Below are 16,016 nucleotides of genomic sequence, written 5' to 3'. Positions count from 1 at the left end.
CATTCACTTTCCACCTTTTCTAGCCACCATCCGTCCACAAAACCACCAGCCGCACCTTCGCCGGCCCCGCACAGCTCTCTCTTCCCCGAAAATCAACCCTGAAAAACCCTAGAACCATCCCTAGCCCCTAGAAATCCCTCCCTATCCCCGCAAAACCGCCGTGCAATCCTTAAGGGGAGGGTCCGACGATGGTTTTGCGGGGATATGGAGGGATTTGTAGGGGCTAGGGATGTTTTTGCGTGAGGAGAAGAGAGTTTTACGGGGAGAAGGAGAGGCAGCGAGGGTTGTAAGAGACGCGGCAAGGGTCGTCGGAAAGGCGGTGAAGCATGGGTAGTGCGGTGGTTGGGTTTCTCGGTGGTGTGTGTAGGTATGAAGGTGGTGATGTGGTAGTGGCTAGGGAATGGGAATGGAAAAGTCTTAGGGGGGAAGGGGGGGGGGGGGGGTGGGGGGTTGTGGGGAATGAACTTAGAGGGATTTGGGGTAATGAAGAGGGTAATGACCTAAAGGGAATGGGAAAAATGTTTTAACAAACAACAACAAAGGGAATGAGGGCAGTTCATTCCCATTCCCTTTGATGATTAATCCCAACCGAACAACCCCTAAATTTAATATCTGCAAAACATAGAGCGGGACCTATGAGCAAGTCCCTAGCAACATCTTAGTATGGCTCTTATCTTGTACAGGATTTTTTATATCAGCTGTAAAAATGCAACATGAAATTCAATGGACATTATCCAAGTCCATCTCACGACTCACGGAGATTCGACATAAACAATTTGCTATCCTGAAAATTGCTTGTAAATCATAAACAGTTCTATACTCTTAACAGAATACAAATTCGAACTACAAACTTTAAAACTTAGCAATGAGCAGATACACATTCTGCCACTGCTAGTACAAAAATCAAACCTCTTTACTTCAATCTATCCTTCTTTCCAGGCTTCAACTTTATGACTTCATCCTTGTAACGCATACCTTTTTCTTTGTATGAGTCAGGGGGTTTGACACTACGAACAGCAGCAGCAAACTGATGCGTTCTTGCCTTATCAATACCAGCACAACAAATTATGTCAGGTTTAAAGCAGAAGACACGAACAGTGGGTGGAACTGGCAACTCAACTTCATGACTATAACCCAGTTTAAGGCACAACAAGCGACCTTCTGCTTCAGCTCGGGCTTTGTAACCAGTTCCTAATAGCCTCAGAATTCGGAAATACTTAGCTTCCATCTGATGAATTCAGGATTTATATATAAATTAGAGGTAAAACAGAGCTCCTCCACCAAAAACTGAACAAACACAAACAGTGCATATTGGCCGAACACAGGTATGGGTCAGATAATCAGATTACCCCCCCTCCCCCCCCCCCCCCCTCCTCCTCCCTCTCTCTCTCCTCCAGCAAAAAAAAAATAAGATTATGAATTTTTCTGCACTGTAGCTGACCCAAACTAAACACAAACCTTTTCTATTTACCCAAAAATTAGAGCAAAGTTTACTAATTTTTCACTTTTAATTAAACTTTCGTTTCTTTCACATATTTGAAAACCTAAATATGAAATTAGAAAAACAACAATACCAGGCATTATCTTCAACAAGAATTCGTTTATCGGAGGAAGAACATCAAACTAGAACACTCGGTACAGATACACTTTTTTAAAGATTAGAAAGCAGAAGGTAACAAATCACGAAAGAGGTAACATATAGATTTTACAATTTTACCACTCTTTATTTCAGTGGCAAACCTGGGCACAGGTTTGGGACCTGGGAGACCCCCTCGCCTAACCTGAACTTGGCATGCCCAACCTACATTTTGACTTGTCTATGCCGAGCATACCATCCATCCAACTACTTATGATCACAATTGCACTTCTGTACTTCATATAATCTTACAGTTTCTCTTTCATCATGGCAAATTCAACAAAATGTATGCCCATTGCCCAATCAGAAGGTCATTGCTACAAAATATTGCACTTTTAGTACTCCATATGATCTTATGGTTTCTCTTTTATCATGACAAGTTCTACAAAATGTATGCCCATTGCCCAATCAGATGGTCATTGCTACAAACCTCCCCCATCCCCGTCTCTCACAAACCCACACACAATATAAAAACAAAAGGGGGCTACTATACATAACCATTATAGCTACAAATGATTCTACTAACAATTAAGCCCCACATATATACCATTATATACACTAAGTATATCCTTTTCAACACACTCACCACTATTCTCAGATATATCCAGTTAGCTGGACAGAAGTTCATACTCCCAACAACCAGGTTGCTAGAATATTTTTTCCATCCTCTAAAAAGATCAAAGCTTTCAAACTATACAAGAGGGAATCTAGGGCATAGATTTTGTCTAGAGATCAATAGATATGAGTCATATGACCCTTCTGACCTTTTCCACCACCTTTGGACTTTGTGGCTGAAAAATAATATCCCACAACCACTTTAGAACAAACACCCTCTGGGTCAGATTATATCAAACAACTTATCATCAGAATTAAGTTTTCATCTTTTCAAGAAAGAAGTCTAGTAATGTAATACATTGTATAGTCAAGGCATTGAGCGGATAATATTCTTCTCCTAAGCCAACAATGTACTCTATAAGTTACTAATGAAGCCATATTTTCCAACTAACACTACCATTTAAATTGGATCAATTACATTCTGATATGTACAACCAACACCACAACCCTAATCAATCAAATCTTTCCAAACAGCATCGTCAAATGGAAAATATGAAACCGTCACCAAACTTAATTTTGAACTCACCGAAGTGGACATTTCATACAAACATGGCAAATAGATTTCAAAATAATCATTGTGGAGGTTCTTAGCTGATCTACCTGGCATCAAATAATCAGCAACAAATGGAGGGTTGGAGGTCCAGCTAGGAATAATAATGTATACTACTCATACATTATATTGCGATTTCCAAACAAATCGTCACACCCTGGCTTTGAATTAGATTTTTAGTAAGATTCCCAAACATAATCCCACTTAATTGGAGTAGTGAAGAGAGACTATCAATTTCGGACAAACAAGTAACATAATTCAAAGAATCGTATTCTAAAACTAGTAGCTCTCCATAAACAAATCTATCAAATCTCCAAATTCCTGCTAAGAAATGCATCACAATTAACAATGACATTTACACAAGCCCGTCCCTGCCCCGGCTCAGAGAGAAAAGGTCCATTATCATAGTTCTGGCCTACAATACAGATTATAAACAACAGCTTGCAACACATTAGCAACTAAATTTGACATAATTATCAAATTATAAGCTTCAAAAATCACATTAAATTCTTCACGCTTAAGAATATCAGCGTACATTGCAGATAGCAAGATTCTAGCAACAAAATCCATTGTTATAATCATACACAAGTTCAGTAATTATAATCAAAACTTCAATAATCTACCTTAGAAGAACCCTAAATTGACTTTACTGAATTTAACGATAAACCCTAGATTGTGAAATTGATATTCAATTATATAAAAAAGAAATTATTAATTTTACCTCAGAAGTCGCTTCGAGGAGTGGGGATAGCTCAGAAGCGGCTTCAATGGAGAAGAGTATGTGCTTCAATGGAGGAGAAAGAGAGAAGGTGCGGTAAAGTGAAGCTCCAAAGGAGATATATGAAAACGTAGGAGGAAGATTAATGACACTGGGGCATTGGGTATCAAATTAGTAAAGGTAACGGATTGAAAACAAATTAAGGGGAAAGAAAGAATACGGTATTCATCGAAGGGAAAGGAAATTAACCATTTTGATTCCCTTTATTGTTGTTTGTTAGTCGTTTTTCCCCATTTCCTTTACCCCCTATATTCCCCCAGATCCTTCTAAGTCCATTCCCACCCCCTAGGTATTTCCATTCCATTCCCTAGCCCCCCAACACCACCATACCACTACCCACGCAAACCACCGTAAAACCCAGCAATCGTACCACCGCGAGTCCCCCACCCTTAGCCGCACCCCTCCTCCCCTCGGCGCCGCTCGCCGCTCGCCGCACCTGCCCCTCCCCTCGCCGCGTCTGCCCCGATCTCTCCTTCCCTGAAAAAACACAGCAAAATTAGGGGATTTTCATTCCATTTCTTGTCTTTCCCTTTGTTCATTCCACTCTGATTACCCCGTGCGAACCAAATGACCCCTTAGGGTTAAATCCGATTTAATTAAATCATTATTGTTAAGCCCCGTTCTCTTCACCTTAATTTTGATGAACTGAAATTATTTTTACTGAAATGAAATTATTTTGCTGAACTTAAATTATTTTTATTGAACTTAAATTAATTTTACTATTAATTTTACTGAACTGAAATTATTTTTATAGATTTTCTATTATAATTCTTCTTTAAGAAAACTGAATTTTACTGAACTGAACTTATTTTTACTGAACTGAAATTAATTTTATTAAATTGAATTTATTTTTACTGAATTGAAATTATTTTTACTTAATAATATTTTTTTAAGGTAAAAAGAATAAGGCCCTATCAAGGGTATGTTCATATTTACTTAATTTCAGTTCAGTTCAGTTCAGTTCAGCTCCAATCAGTTCAGTTCAGCTCTTAATTTCCCTCTCACATAAAATATTCATTTCAGCTCAATTCAGTTCAGTTCAGTTCCAATCAGTTCAGTTCAGTTCTGTTCAGCTCCAATCAGTTCAGTTTAGTTCAGTTCAGCTCAGTTCAGTAAATGTGAACAGGCCCCAAGTGTTAGATTAGACTGTTTGGGTAATAATTACCATTATGCGAGGGTAATGATTTTCACCTACTACGTATTTGTTACCTTTATAAAACCTAAGGTAACAAACTAACAATTACCCTTACTACTACTTCTTCTATTGAAATATTAACTCCAATAAGTTAGGACAAATTTCTACTTCTCTATAGTTTTGAGATTAACATTGATATCTTCAAATGTCTTCCCAAAATTGTTGGAAATATCATGAATGGAGGCCACCAAATCATAATCATCATTCATACACAAGCTCTTCAAATCCTACCTTATTCTTTCCTTTTACCTTAGTCTCATTCGCCTTTACAGAGCGTTTTTCGGATTGAGTCGTAGAATCTATTGCGGGAGAATGAGTCGTAGAAGCCTTCACTCACTTGCATTGTTGTGAGCCAAAATTCAGATATTGATTTTTTTTTTGGTATTCTTCCCGATTCGCCCTATCCCCTCTCAATTGTTTTTGCGGGAATTGAACACGAGTCCTCCTTAACAAGTGCAGTCCCAATCACCACTGCACCATCAATTAGTCCAGAATCTAGATATTGATTTGTGGTTTAAAGTATTTGGTGACTTTTTGGTTGTAATTTGTAAAAATAAAATTTAATTTTTGTAATTTGTAACCCATATGAAACCCGAAAAAATGAGTACTTTTAACGATTGTTATTGACAAGTTACAAAATTTTCCTTGTAAAGTTGTAAGTACTCCCTCCGTTCCTAAATTACATTCCTACTCTCCTCTATAATGTGAGGAATAAATACTGGAAATTGAAAGAAATCTTTTCCGTGAGAATTGCATTCCATTGACTATGAATATATACAAATTACATGCTCTAATCAAGCCACTAATTATGCTAAGTGATATACATCAAAATATTCACAGCTACAAACTAGGAAACTAATATATACAAAGTCAAAGATATATTAACAACTAATATATCTTAACACACCGCCATAGTCTAAGCGGGAGGAGGGCGAACACTTAGACTATCCTTGAAATCTTCAAAAAGTACACGAGGGAGCCCCTTTGTAAAAATATCTGCAACTTGGTGCCTAGAAGGAACATGAAGAACACGCACCTCACCACGTGCTACCTTTTCCCGAACAAACAAAATGTCCATCTCTATATGCTTTGTTCGTTGATGATGCACCGGATTGCCAGAAAGATAAATAGCACTCACATTGTCACAATACACCAATGTTGCCTTTTTAATCGGACAATGTAACTCCAAAAGTAAGTTTTGAAGCCAACATGACTTAGAAACCACATTAGCAACGCCCCTGTACTCTGCCTCGGCACTAGACTTAGATAGAGTCGGTTGCCGTTTCGAGGACCAAGAAATCAAATTATCACCCAAATACACACAATATCCGAATGTGGAGCGTCTAGTATCCGGACACCCGGCCCAATCAGCATCTGTATATGACACAAGAGATGAAATAGAGGACGGATACAGATGCAAACCATGGTCAATAGTGCCCTGAACATGCCGAATGACACGTTTGAGAGCCGCCATATGGCTCTCTTTCGGATCATGCATATGTAAGCAAACCTGTTGGACCGCATATGATATATCTGGTCTAGTAAAGGTAAGATACTGCAAGGCTTCTGCAAGACTACGATACAATGTAGGATCGGTACAAGGAGAACCTGTAGAACTATCCTTCGGTGTGACCTCAACGGGTGTAGCCGAAGGTTTGCACGAAGCCATCCCTGCTCGGTCAATAATTTCCTCCGCATATTTGCGTTGCGACAAAAATAATCCACCCATATGTTTTGTCACTGCTATGCCAAGAAAATAATTAAGCTGACCCAAATCCTTCATAGTAAATTTCGAGCTAAGAAGGGACATAATAGAACGTTGCAGAGAATCAGAAGAAGCAGTAAGAATAATGTCATCAACATATAAAAGTAGATAAGCCACATTGTTCCCCTGACGATAAATAAATAGGGAATTGTCACTCTTACTATTAGTGAAACCAATAGAAGCAACATAATCTGCAAACCTCTTATACCACGCCCGGGGTGCCTGCTTAAGACCATATATTGATCCCCGTAATAAACACACATAATCAGGGTGAGTTTTATCACGGTACCCAAGGGGTTGATGCATATAGACTGTTTCTTCAAGCTTACCATGCAGAAATGCGTTCTTAACATCAAGCTGATGGATTGACCAAGCTTTAGATAAAGCAAAGCTAAGAACAGTACGGATAGTAGCCGATTTCACCACCGGACTAAAAGTCTCCCCACAATCAATGCCAACCTGTTGTGTTTTGCCATCACCTACAAGACGGGCTTTATGCCTCTCAAAAGAACCGTCAGATTTCACCTTATGAGTAAAAATCCACATAGAACGAATAACATTAACATCAGGCGGACGGGACACTAACTCCCACGTCTTATTTTTAATAAGAGCATTAAATTCATCATCCATTGCCATTTTCCAATTCGGTTCACGAAGAGCAGAAATGGGGTTACGAGGGAGAGGGGATTTCGTAACATTAGAAACCATAGTGTTGAAATTTTTATACTTCAAATTTGGTTTAAAAATCCCATTTTTGCTTCTCGTGGTAATAGAAGAAGGAATAGAAGGAGTTGGATTATGAACATGTGGGCTAGGGGGAGAAATTGGGTTTGCTGAGTGGGTAGGCCGCGAGTGGGCCGTGGCTGATTGAACAGGCCCACGATCCACCAGTGGCCTATTCTGCCCAACATCAGCGCCCAAGGAAGGAGGAGAAATGGGAGAGAGAGGTGGGCTGCGGTGTGGGCTCGTAGGGGGGGAAGGAGCACGCGGCCCAGAAAAAGAAAGAGGAGGGAGATGGTGAGGTGGGCTCGTAGGTGTAGCTGGCCCAGGAGATGTTTGGGCTTCAGTAGTGGGCTGCCCAAACGGTGGAGAAGGAAGCTGCATTTGGTGAATGATAGAAGGATGAAGTCCGTCATCCAAAAAATCATATGTGTGAGAAGAGGGTGTATGCAACTTAGAAAATGGAAAAATCGATTCATCAAACACAACATGGCGGCTTATGAAAATCCTACGAGAAGATAAATCATAACACTTGTAACCCCTATGATTAGACGGAAACCCCAAGAAAACACAAGGTGTAGAACGAGGTTGAAGTTTATTAATCGTAGTGGACGGGAAAAGGGGGTAACACAAGCAACCAAAAACACGTAAATGAGAATAAGACGGCTTTCTTTGATATAGAACCTCTAGAGGAGACTTAGACTCGAGTAACTTACTTGGAATTATATTATGAAGATAAGTAGCCATTTGTAACGCATGATGCCAAAAAGATGGAGGTAAAGAGGCATGTGCAAGAAGTGTGCGAATAATATTGTTCAATGACCTTATTTTTCTCTCGGCTTTCCCATTTTGAGACGAGGTATGTGGACATGAAAGACGAAATGACATCCCATTAGACTCACACATAGCCCAAAAAGGTCCGTTATCATATTCCCTCCCATTATCACATTGAAATGTTTTAATAGGTCGGTCAAATTGGGTTCGTATTAATGCTTGAAATGCTAAGACTTTATCAAAAACATCCGATTTCTTAGCTAAAGGAAATGTCCACAAAAATTTCGAAAAATCATCCAAAATAAGCATATAATAACGGTGACCTGATGAACTCAAAACAGGTGATGACCAAAGATCACTATGAACAATATCAAAAGGCATAGTAGTAGTAGAAATAGAAGAAACAAATGGCAATTTAATATGTTTTCCAAGTACACATGAATGACAAACACTAGAACTAGAGGAGTGAGTACATTCAATGCTTTTATTATTACTAAGAGTCTTTAAAATAGAAGCTCCCGGATGTCCCAATCTATCATGCCAAAAAGAAGAGGCTAAGGCCGTAAAGGTTGATGGAGAAGAGCGTGAGAAAGTAGTAGTGAGTGGATAAAGGTCCCCTTGGCTATCACATCTCATTATGGGCATCCCCGTCCAATAGTCCTTCACAGAAAAACCATAAGGGTCAAACTCAACAGACACACAATTATCAGTGGTAAATCTACGAACAGAGAATAGATTTTTAATGAGTTTTGGGGCATGTAGGACATTAGAGAGAGACAATGGAGGATTAGGGGATGACAAAGTAGTATTTCCACAACCACGAATTGGAATAGTATGACCACTACCAACAACAATACTATTATAATGATTGCTCAAATTAAAATAAGACGAGAGATTACCGTTGGTGGATGTCATATGAGAAGTAGCACCGGTGTCCATGTACCACGAAGGATCGGGCTGCTGTAGAGACATGGTGTGGAAAGCTGACTCCAAATCAGTTGGAACATAAGAAGGAGATTGAGAGGCCGCATATGCTTGTTGTTGAGGTCGTGGACCAAGAACACTTTGCTGCTGCCTTGTTGGGCCTTGAGGCCTAGCCCAACCTTGGGTTGGAAATGGGCAATGGGGAGCAGCCCACGGCCAACCCCAAGGTGGGTAAGCTTGCTGCTGCCAAAACGGAGCCACGCCCCACTGCTGCTGCTGCTGACTGCCGCCACGATTACCACCCCCGGCGCCGGAATTCTGACCACCTCCGGCGGCTGGACCACGGCCACCACTGTTCTGCCCCTTTTTCCCAGAATTTTTCTTATGTTTTTTGCCCTTTCAGCGAGTATTACCCGAGCTATCCGAACCCGAATCACCATCACGAGAGGACGCCACCAAAGCAGAAGTAGAACCCGAAGCCATTGCTGCCCGTTTTGCCAAGCCCGCCTCCTCCAAGGTAAGCATGGATCGGGCTTGGTAAAATTGAGGTAGGGGAGAGCTTTGACGGATAAGGGTAGCAACACCATTATACGGTTCGGTGAGACCCGAAACCAACTGTAGAACAAGTCTTTTATTGTCCATCGGAGCTCCAACATTGCGCAACTGATCGGAGAGACCCTTGAGTCTTTGACAGTAGGCCGATGCGTTTGGAAAGTCCTCCATTTTGGTAGAGGAAAATTCTTGTTCAAGAGTTTCGGCACGAGAGTTTTGATTGTCTTGGAATATATCACGCAACCGATTCCAAGCCTCCATTGCCGTAGCATCGGGTTCCATAATTGTCTCCAAGAGATCACCAGAAATAGTGGAGTAAATCCACGAGATTACGGCAGCATCTAATGTAGACCACCACTCCTTTTCTTCGGCAGTAAGAGGAGGAGTTTCCTTCGCCTTGTCATTGGTCAGGGGAGGGATAATATGGTGTAGAACCCGGTGAGAACGAGCGTGAATTTTAAAGAGTTCCGCCCAAGTAGAGTATTGTGAGTTATCAAGAGTAAGAACCACCGGAATGGATGTCTTGATGTTATTCACCGTGAGAGCGGGGTGATACGAGGTCTTTGAATCCCCCATAGATAGAGAAACAGAGAAGAGATGAGATGAGAAGAAGGAAGAAGAGGGCGGAAAATTCAGTTAGGGTGCAGCGGAATAACCCTAAGCAACTGATACCATGAAAGAAATCTTTTCCGTGAGAATTGCATTCCATTGACTATGAATATATACAAATTACATGCTCTAATCAAGCCACTAATTATGCTAAGTGATATACATCAAAATATTCACAGCTACAAACTAGGAAACTAATATATACAAAGTCAAAGATATATTAACAACTAATATATCTTAATAGAAATAGGAACGTAATTTAGGGACAGAGGGAGTATTTTACTTTTGGTGACCACCGTCAAATGCTAAACTTGCTATTCTTACCCGAAAGGTTGAAAATCAGCAAGAGCACGCCAATGCTCCATATTGCAGTCGCAGCACAAACTACTGAATAGTTGAATTGATGTAGACTATATTTCACTGGTTTGACATCTACATCTAACGGTAAGTTCTCTTTCAAATTTCATCTCAAAAGTTTCCTTTTATACTACGTAATTTTGAATTTTTAATACTTTATTATGCTTCAGTTGGGGAACAATTTGATTCAATTGCTTCTGAAATTGCTTAATTGTACCATAATTCGCTTTAATTTCGTCTTTTAGTTACACCCTTTAAGTGATTTTATCTAATTTTGTTTCTGGGTATCATAAATTTTCAATTTTTTTTTTTTTTTTTTTTTGCTTTTTAATGGGGCAAATCTGAAACCCTGATTCTCACAAATCCTACACTAGATTTTAAAGTTGTTGGGTTTTTTCGGGTTTTAATCTAGGTTGCACGGAGACGGATACGGAAGCAGATTGTATTGTGGTGGGACTTTTGGATTGTTTGTGTGTGTGTGTGTGTGTATGGATAATCTCCCTGTTGAAGTTATTGGTAACATATTGTCCCAACTTGGGGCTGCTAGAGATGTGGTGATTGCATCTACTTCATGCCGAAAATGGCGTGAGGCTTGGAGGAATCACCTTCATTCTCTCTTGTTCGACTCGAGTGATTGGCCTTCTTACCATGATTTCCCAAATTATAGATTAGAAATTTTGATCACTCAAACTATCTTCCAAACAAGAGGACTTCAACGTCTTTCGATCCTTATGGATGATGTTGACGAGTTCTCAGCTGCGCCTGTTGTTGCTTGGTTGTTGTATACACGAGCCTCTTTGCGCGAGCTATACTATAATGTGAGGACAATTCCAAGTATGAACATTTTAGAAAAGTGTGGACGGCATAAGCTAGAGGTTTTGGCATTAGCTCATAACTCTATCATTGGTGTCGAGCCTAGTTATCAGAGGTTTCCTCAATTGAGGTCGTTGTTATTGACTAGTGTTAGCATCTCAGCGCTGGACTTGAGTTTGCTCCTCAATATTTGTCCTAAGCTTGAGGTGTTAAAGCTTATTAATCCGGATATTGCCATATCTGATAATCATACTACGTTGGAGCTCTGTAGTAGTTCGTTGAAAGATGTCTATATGGACGCTATAAGCATGGACAAGGTTATATTAGAGGGTGATCATATTGAGAAACTGCATTTGAAGGATTGTACCCTTGAAATGTTTATGCTTGTTGGGAAAGGTGGGTTGAGGATTCTTAGGATTGATGATGTTAGTGTTTTGCATTTTGATATTGGTGAGAATACTGAAAATCTCGAAGTTGTTGATGCAAGCAACTTCACAATTATGTGGCCAAAGTTTTATCATATAATCTCAAAGTCACCGAGATTGAGATATCTTAGACTCTGGGGTGGAGTATTTGATGACGAAGATGAAGTTGTGGATTTGGAGGCTGTTTCTGTTTGCTTTCCTCAACTGAAGCATCTCGCCCTAAGCTATGAAAGAGACTCCGTGCTTCACTATGGTTTGCCAGGATCATCTTGTTTGGAGAATGTAGCTGTGTTGGAATTGGGGTGGACGGTAATCAATGATCTCTTCATTGAATGGTTGTCTGGACTTCTAGAAAGATGCCCTAACCTCAAGAAGTTGATTATCTATGGGGCTGTGTCAGGGGCCAAAACACATGACGAGTGCAATGCTCTTGCTCACTTCACCTCATCCATTGTTCGACTTATGAGGATTCATTCACAAGTAGAGGTATTTTTTGAATTTGAATGACAATTATCCCTTTGTAATTTTGGGTCAAGTTATTGAGAAGTGTGGCTTGGTCAGGGACATATGCCTCTCTCTTTCCGCCAATCCTCTCAGGATTAAGGCTTCCTAGAGGTAGAAGTTGTTGTAACCTTATTTGTTCATAAGTAATATTAGGAACAGTTATGTTTTTATGAAAAGATTACACATTTTCCCATACACTGTGGTTGAGTATGAAATCATGGACCAAGATGTGATTTTTTTTTTTTTTTTTGGTCTTGTAAAATCATGTACAAGAGTACAAATTACAAGCTACCTTTAATATTGTTCTTCATGAGAAAGAAGTAGCTGCAATGGTCTGTTCTGATATAAATATTAGCAGTCCTAGAAAACAATCATGGTTTATGATTAGTGATGCAAAGACAGGGACCAGATGTGTGTTTTGTACCGTAATTAGAAGATTTATGTACTTCATCTTAACCAGATCTTCTTTAAATATGCTCACAAAGAATCGAAGCAAGTACATGCATATGTCCTTAACTTGTCAAGCATGTGTATTGATACTTTAAGTTTACACAATGGAAGGCAATGCTCTTGGTTAGGAGAATTTGAGGTTACGTCTGCGGTTGCATCTCAATTGCCTAAGCTCTTCAAAATCGTGTTTTTTTTCCTGCTTACTTGTTAAGTGCTAACAGAGCTAACATTAGCTACAATGGTCCTAGTGCCGCAAAATAATCACTTGCATTTGGCGTCAACCAAAATTGAACTAGACTGATAAACATAAACCTCTATTTGGAATACATAATGAGAACTAGCTACTGGTTTCAAAATTTGACTTGAATTTCTATCTGTCAGATTCTCCTGTTAAGTTTACGATACATTGAGGAGGAGAGATGAAATCCATTTACAAATTCTGCAACTAGTTGCTAAAAAGCAGAAAATATTTACAGCATTTTAAAGATAACAGAAGAGAAAGGTTGGCTGTTTTGCTTTGTGTATAATATAACCTAAAAGAACAACTAACACTACATTATTGATCTCTGAAGATCAGATTACATAATTACTACTAAATACTGTATCCGGACTCTGTTTCCTCTTTGAATCTAATCTAAAGGGTGCAGCTCCGACTCCTCCTCATTGTTCTCAGCTTATCTTGAGCTCTCTGTGCCCTGCTCAGTACTGCCTGTAAATTCTGCTCCTCATGATACTGCAAACCATAAGCAAATAAAACACAATGAAATTGTTGTCAAAAGATCAATTTTTTATAGTCTGAACAATGACCTTGCATGATCTGAATTATAATTTTAACCAATCTCAAACAATATCCAAAATTTCATGGCTTGAACAAAATTGACCCAACCCGAGCTGAAAATTAGTAGGTCTATCATTGATGACCAATCATAATAAGCTACTTAATGAAAACCGAATTTGACCTAGGCCAAAATGGAACCAGGTGTGTAGATCACCAAAATATGCCCCAGAACACAGTGCCTACACTGGAACAGACAAGCTTGCCACCTATATGGCTCTAACTATGGCTTACTAAAGTTGATTCTCATTTAATAAATCATTACTTTCTGTGGGCATTCAAGTTTTAACAATCATAGCTCATGAAGCCGTCAAAAACTTTTCTTAAAGGCAAAGCGAAAAGGATTACCTGCTGTTTTCTTTCTCTCTCAATTTCATCCTGTAATGATAAGCAACAATTGTAAGACAAATTATAGTTGGGAATTTTTTGTTTGTAATAATGTGCACTTGAAGAGAAAAACACATTGAATTCAACAGATAACAATATTATTATTACCAGGGTCTGCTTTAATTGTGCATTCTCTTCCCTTAACTGATTTAATTCTGCTTCCAACTCTACGGTATACGCCTGCAGAGAATGCAATTCAGTAAGTTGTAGGAACTAGTGCAAGACAAAACCAATCGATTGAAAACAAGTCTCTGCATTCTAGAATTGTTCTTCTTTTGCATCATATTTTACTCACTTTAATTATTAAGAGTTTATACTATTTTCTAGCATACGCATAACTATATGGACAAAGTTATTTACTCAAAAAAATTAAAAAAGGATACCTGTTTCCTGGCTCTAGACCTGGCAGCAGACTCTCTATTCTTGATCATCCTCCTCTGCCTCCTCTCCACCACCTTCTCCACTGGGCCATCGATTATCCTCTTCCTCCCTCGCAACGCAGCCATGTCCATCCCATATTGGCCACCAGGATTGTCTACCTGTCCTGGTCCGCACATACCCTCTGGCGAAACCGGGCTAACTGGTGCACCAGGTGCGAAAGCTCCACCAGGGCCCCCTCCATTAGTCATACGACCTCCATAACAGGCCACTGAGGGCCCCACTACTGGAGCTGGATACCCATTATTCCTCTTTCCATTCCCTGTGTACCCGGAACTCTCTCCTGCACTTGGCGGCATAGGCTGGTAGGCCCCTCCTGGGGCCATGCCCATCATGGGCCTTGTGACAAAGGTAGGACCCATCTGGGGAGCACTAAAGCCAAATTGTTGGTGAGGCGGGTGCTGAGCTGGAGGTGGAGCGGGTGCTACTGCCAATGGTGTTGGCACGGTGGCCCCACATTGTTCACGAACAACACCTGCTTTAATCAGGAAGTCCTCTAGAGTCATCTCTCCAAACGTAGCTTGGCGCTGAGGATCATTGGAATTTACCACCTGTTGTTGCTGCTGATTATTTTGCTGTTGTTCATCACCCTCAGGCTGTTGGATCCTCTGAATCTCAGTCCAAACCTCATCAACTGTCTTCCTGCACAGTGGTGCTGGGAGGGTGAGGGAGCCTTGCCTCGGCAAGCTCGGCTGCTTAGCTATAGCCCCCCTACTACTCGAAGAAGCTGCAACACTAACAGAAGGCAGCTGAACATTATTAGGATGCTCATGATGGTGGCCATGATGAGCTTGATTCTCCTCAGCAGTCCAAATACTGTTTAGGAACTCGTCCATATTCATCGACCCAAAATTCTTTCCGTTATCACTAAGAGTATGCTGAAACTCATCCAAGGTAAGAGAGTAGATTGAAGACTGGCGCCCCAAGACTGGGAACGCGTAATTATTGTTGTTATTATTGTTGGTCCCGCCGTTGCCATGGTTATGATTATGGTCTGTGTGACTGTTTTTCGGGTTGTGATGAGGATCTATGGTTGCTGTCATTGCCGGTGAATTAACCTCTGCTTGTGCCATTATTTCCAATTCAGCTGCCACCATTTGTAAATTCACCACCACCGTTATTCGTTCCTCCGACTATCCGATAAGCTATCGGACCTCCGATTAAACTCTTCGATTAAAATCTGTTGTAGGAAGCAGTGTTTTTGGAGTATGAGTATGAAGCTGCAGTAGAGCAAAGCAGAATAGTGTTAGCATAACCGTCACACTAGAGGTAGATCATAGAGAAAGAAAGTGGAAGAAATAAAGGAGACACCAAGAAATAAATTCTTCCCTTTTTTGTCCACACCCCAAATTCCAAATAAACAAGAAGAAAAAACAGAACAAAAAGTACAAAAACTGTTTGATATTTTAGTCATTTTTTACTTTGAATTTTCCCTTTTTCTTTTCTTAAAGTTTTCAAGCTTCCTAATTCACAAAAGGTAGAACCTCATTTTCAGTCATGGTTTTGCATATTGAAATGGACCAATACACACAAAATTTATACTTTGTATTAAGGAATAATTTACAGGAATAATACGTGCAAATTGACTATTTAATATCATAAATCGTAATTGATTTTTTAACCTCTCCTCGATATAACATTATTAAAGTAATTCCAATGGTCAATTTTGAATTGTCCTCAATACGTAAA

The 16,016-nt window shown here is 39.9% G+C and overlaps 2 protein-coding genes and 1 pseudogene across 4 annotated transcripts; 1 reads left to right on the top strand and 2 right to left on the bottom strand.

Moving 5' to 3' along the window:
* Nucleotides 1-664: 664 nt before the first annotated feature.
* On the bottom strand, nucleotides 665-3,679 carry LOC145618163 (large ribosomal subunit protein uL6m-like). The gene is made up of 2 exons (XM_081672954.1): nucleotides 3,523-3,679; nucleotides 665-1,228 (listed from the first exon to the last, which is right to left on the bottom strand). Exon 2 carries the CDS (start codon nucleotides 1,226-1,228, stop codon nucleotides 914-916), a length of 315 nt encoding a protein of 104 aa, XP_081529080.1. The 5' UTR covers nucleotides 3,523-3,679; the 3' UTR covers nucleotides 665-913.
* A 6,816-nt stretch (nucleotides 3,680-10,495) lies between these two features.
* On the top strand, nucleotides 10,496-12,631 carry LOC145618128 (F-box/LRR-repeat protein At1g67190 pseudogene; annotated as a pseudogene). The gene is made up of 2 exons (XR_014107854.1): nucleotides 10,496-10,562; nucleotides 10,888-12,631. The product of XR_014107854.1 is annotated as an F-box/LRR-repeat protein At1g67190 pseudogene (transcript).
* Nucleotides 12,632-13,152: 521 nt separating this feature from the next.
* LOC145617657 (protein ABSCISIC ACID-INSENSITIVE 5-like) lies at nucleotides 13,153-15,664 on the bottom strand. 2 transcript variants are annotated; one of them, XM_081672382.1, is made up of 4 exons: nucleotides 14,273-15,664; nucleotides 13,998-14,069; nucleotides 13,851-13,880; nucleotides 13,153-13,400 (listed from the first exon to the last, which is right to left on the bottom strand). In XM_081672382.1, exons 1-4 carry the CDS (start codon nucleotides 15,422-15,424, stop codon nucleotides 13,302-13,304), a joined length of 1,353 nt encoding a protein of 450 aa, XP_081528508.1. In that variant the 5' UTR covers nucleotides 15,425-15,664; the 3' UTR covers nucleotides 13,153-13,301. The 2 variants fall into 2 exon arrangements, with proteins under 2 accessions (XP_081528508.1, XP_081528507.1); XM_081672381.1 differs by having other exon boundaries at nucleotides 13,851-14,069.
* Between the last annotated feature and the right edge of the window lie 352 nt (nucleotides 15,665-16,016).

The sequence above is a fragment of the Chenopodium album genome, chromosome 26, assembly GCF_948465745.1.
Source record: "Chenopodium album chromosome 26, dcCheAlbu1.1, whole genome shotgun sequence".
Classification (NCBI taxonomy): Eukaryota; Viridiplantae; Streptophyta; class Magnoliopsida; order Caryophyllales; family Amaranthaceae; genus Chenopodium; species Chenopodium album.
The sequence above is the reverse complement of the archived record's forward strand: the minus strand, read 5'-3'. Positions and strand labels throughout refer to the sequence as shown.

Bases quoted from the DNA above. Each gene is read 5' to 3' on its own strand.
- LOC145618163 (XM_081672954.1), bottom strand. From the start codon at position 1,228: ATGGAAGCTAAGTATTTCCGAATTCTGAGGCTATTAGGAACTGGTTAC.
- LOC145617657 (XM_081672381.1), bottom strand. From the start codon at position 15,424: ATGGTGGCAGCTGAATTGGAAATAATGGCACAAGCAGAGGTTAATTCA. The intron at 14,070-14,272 runs GTATCCTTTTTT...CATTCTCTGCAG, and splicing joins GGTCTAGAGCCAGGAAACAG to GCGTATACCGTAGAGTTGGA. The intron at 13,401-13,850 runs GTAATCCTTTTC...TATGGTTTGCAG, and splicing joins AGAGAGAAAGAAAACAGCAG to TATCATGAGGAGCAGAATTT.